Raw genomic sequence first — 3,958 nt, forward strand, 5'->3', positions numbered from 1 at the left:
CCTCCCTCCCTCCCCCTCTCTCTCTCACACACTCTCTCTCTCTCTCTTTCATTCACTCTCTCTCTCTCTCTCACTCACTCACTCATTTACTCACTCACTCACTCACTCACTCACTCACTCACTCACTCTCTCTCTCTCTCTCTCTCTCTCTCTCTCGCTCTCTCTCTCTCTCTCTCATTCTTTCATTCATTCAGTCATCTTCTTGCGCGCGCGTTCTGCATGCGTGTGATTTAATCCTTTTTGCGTCTAATAGTAAGTTTCTTGTTCAAGCCAGCCGCCTGGATTTCGACGGAGATAGAATCGTCTCGTTTCATCGTAGATGAAGATAGCAAACATGAATGGCAGGGCTGGCAGCCACCATACGAATCTGCAATGTACATGAATTACATGTTGCTATTTTTTTATGTTGCGTCGCATTATAATACAATGGCTATAACATTAATATTGCAATCTTTATACATATATGTTACAGCAAATATACAATATATGGCCAAAATACTAAATATAAAATTATTTTACTTTAAATACGAATCGCCATTACGGTCTGAATGTTAAGATGTTGAATTATTATATATATTCACACACACATTTAAATGAATTCAAAATTATTTTATTACACATTATACGACAAAAGATATAAAAATGAATAAAAAATACGTACTTTAGTGGGAACATACGAAGACCCTTATCCATACCGGGCGTGTAACTTAGGAACGCAGCGAGGGCGGTCTCGAATACGAGACCAAAGTTCAGAGCCCAGTTTCTCATTCCTTGGTGAATAATAGAGTTGCGACGTGTTTTGCAAACAATCAAATCAGCCCACTGCACAATTACGATCGACACGAAGAAAGCTGTATGGCAGGTGAACTCCAGCGTTTTACGGTCTCTATATGTCTGTTAGTAAAAAAATTAATTTAAATAATCAGTCATTTTTTATATTTACTTTTCTAATTACTCTATTTTGCAACTCATTGTCAGTCGAGAAATTCCGAATTCATATCTAATATAAATTAACTTTTCCTACAAATAATTAAGAAATTTGTAAATATTATATTAGAAATAATTGTAAGACTGAACCTGGAGAATATTTACGTGATATATTTTTTTATCGATTGACGAAAAAAGATTGTTTTTTTATTGAGAATAAAATATCAGTTTTCGCTCATCTCAATTTTTCTCGATATTTGATCGATTCTATAGGTCTATTGTATTATCATATTTACCCATTCCTGACCATAGCTATCGGTGAGATCATTGATAGCCTTAGAGTCCCATTGCTTCCGAATGCCAAACAGATACATAGGCAGGAATCCATTTTCAGCCATGATGACAAAGTAGACGAAGAAGCCGGCCGCGGCTTGAATCATACCGATTTGACCGTATGCCATCGAAATAAGCCTAGATACAAATAAATGCGTCAATGAATTTTTTATCCCTACGCAATATTAAATTATATACTCAATGTTAGCTTTCGAAGAATCCTTCTTTTTGCAGAATTTGATTCATTACATTAAAAACAACGCGAACATTTTATGCTTAAAGAACAATCTCCTCAAATTTTGAAAAAAATAAATACGAGTATACAACTCAATCAAAGCTTTCAATCGAAGAAAATTAGCATCTGCAGGGATTTTACACTTGGCAATTTTTTCGATTTTGAATAGCAAAAAGAAGTGACATGTTTCAGGACTCTTCGGAATCTAGGAAATCTTCGTCACATCAATAGTCCAACTTTGATGTTATTTCTAATAATCTAAGTTCGTGTTAAAATTATGAAAGCCATAGTTACCGGTTAGGGGCAAAATGCAGATTACTTACCAATAGGTAGATTGTTAACGATCGATTCTTGACAGTGAAGCATGCCACACAGAGCAGACAGATCAGACAGACAGACAGATCAGACAGATAAACAGACAGACAGACAGACAGACAGACGAGTAGACACAGCTATTGTTTGTCAATTCTCACGATGGCAAGCTGCACAGTTCACAGTTTAAAGCTGCTCATTCTCGGTTAATATTTCGCACTACCAAAGCTTAGTCCACGTATATTTTCAGATTGATTTGTGAGTTAATGTTACAACAAAGTAATCTACTAATTGGCGCAAGTATGTTACACTGTATCAAAAATTTCAAATCAAAAAGATATGTCAAGTCCAAGATAATAAATAATACTTTAAATATGATTTTATATCTCATATTTAACATCTTACAATCGACAGACTTAATCTCTGCTCTTCCTCTGAATGCGATTCAATACAACAATCTGGCTAAAAAATCTTTCTATATATATTATTATCAATATAATATTATAAATAATTATATTATATTAACATTCATTGGGAAATTAATTAAAAGATTGTTATCACAAGCAATATTTAATTCTAATTGTAACAAAATTGAAAAGATAGATACATTTCTTACTTTTTTAAATCACAAGTGCAATTATAATCGTCAATTTACAATAATTTACAATTAACTAGACTATTAATATGACAGTTTATAATTAACCAGACTATTGATATGATCGCAACTGTAGTGTAGCGTTTGTTTCTTCCCTGCAGCTAAATATTGTCAATATTGTATTAAACTTATTGTTACAAGTTACTAATCAAATCGCGTAAAATCAATACTATCATAACTATCATGAAAGCAGTTAATACGAAAAACGTGCAGCGAGTATTTGTGCGCAGTTAAGCTAAGGAAGCAAGTCGTATGCGATTGCGACAGATTAATCGTAATTAAATTAATCGTAATTGAATTAGTAGCTGACTTGTTAGATACAGTGGAAAATGTAGAAGAGTTTGTAATTAACGGATTAGTGTTCGCGCAAGCGTGCCAAAGGCATCGCAATGACAAATGTAAAGAAAAAAAGATTGCGGCTCGGACAATACAATAAAATTCCCGGCGTTGAGGCAATCGTCGAATGCGATAAAGCGGCAGAAGCCGGTAATTGCAATGTGATCCGCGATGGATCACGTTGTTCGCGGAAGAGAAAGAGGCTGCCCAAGCCGTGCATGTCGAGTTTTCAAAAGCTGCTCCCGGCGCCGACTCCCATAACTGGAGCTTGTTGTCTAACGTCAATAAGAAGTGTAAGAAAGTGAAAGATTAAAGATAGCGAAAAAGAGAACATTCGAGGCGAAACGTGCACTCCGCGGAAAACTCGTCGGTAGCTCGAAAATTCGCCGTTTTGCCGGCGAATATTTTCCGACGACGTTAACCCTCTGTTTACCGTAGATATTCATTAGACCTACATTTGTCTCTGGACATTTGTCTCTGTTACCTTCTCTAGAAAATTTGTATAAGAATTTGTATTGTAAGAATATACATAAGACGATATGCATTAACGTAAAAAGATGTCATAAAACCAGAAAATCATATCTTTTATATTTATTAATGAAAAATTTAAAAAACTTATATTATAAAATAAAATTTTATATATTCCAACGTTTTTTTTATAAAACAAATCTCCAGAAAAATAAATGTAGGTCCACTGAGCCAGACAAAGGAAGACTAAGGAGCGATGCTGTCAATATGGATCAATTTTTTTCAATTTTCTTAAATGTACAATTTTTTAGTATCTAATGTCTATAATGACTAACTAATCAGTTATTGACAGCAATGAAGTTTCCAGTGTTTTCGCCCGCAATTTGCGCGCGTACATCTAGTGCAACGATTAGAAAAAGTAACATGTATATAGTTGAAGCTAAATGATGATCGCAGATGTTAGTCGTTGATCGGATTTTTAGGTGTATCTAAAAAAAGCATTCGGCATTCTCAACATCTGAAAACTGTTCTCTATAGGTAAAACTTGCTTGTGCTCTATGCTAATCAACTAGATTTTTAAAGTCGGATGTCGTTTATTTGCTAACGCAGAGTGTCTACCGAGTATGTTACACTTGCAGCTAAGAGCTTTCCAAAAAAAAAAAAAAAAAAAAAAAAAAAAAAAAAAAAAAAAA

General features: G+C 34.3%; 1 protein-coding gene across 5 annotated transcripts in view; it reads right to left on the bottom strand.

Annotated features, from left to right (window-relative positions):
- Positions 1–140: 140 nt before the first annotated feature.
- LOC108749259 (sodium/potassium-transporting ATPase subunit alpha) overlaps positions 141–3,958 on the bottom strand; it is a 72,362-nt gene continuing 68,544 nt past the window's right edge. For all 5 annotated transcript variants that reach the window (XM_018487831.1, XM_018487830.1, XM_018487834.1 and 2 more), the window contains 3 exons: positions 1,224–1,398; positions 662–894; positions 141–367 (listed from right to left, as the gene is read on the bottom strand). In XM_018487831.1, coding sequence (XP_018343333.1) covers positions 247–367; positions 662–894; positions 1,224–1,398 — 529 coding nt within the window. In that variant the 3' untranslated portion in view covers positions 141–246. The remainder of the gene's footprint in view (positions 368–661; positions 895–1,223; positions 1,399–3,958) is intronic.

Source organism: Trachymyrmex septentrionalis, unplaced genomic scaffold (assembly GCF_001594115.1).
Source record: "Trachymyrmex septentrionalis isolate Tsep2-gDNA-1 unplaced genomic scaffold, Tsep1.0 scaffold283, whole genome shotgun sequence".
NCBI classification, from domain to species: Eukaryota; Metazoa; Arthropoda; class Insecta; order Hymenoptera; family Formicidae; genus Trachymyrmex; species Trachymyrmex septentrionalis.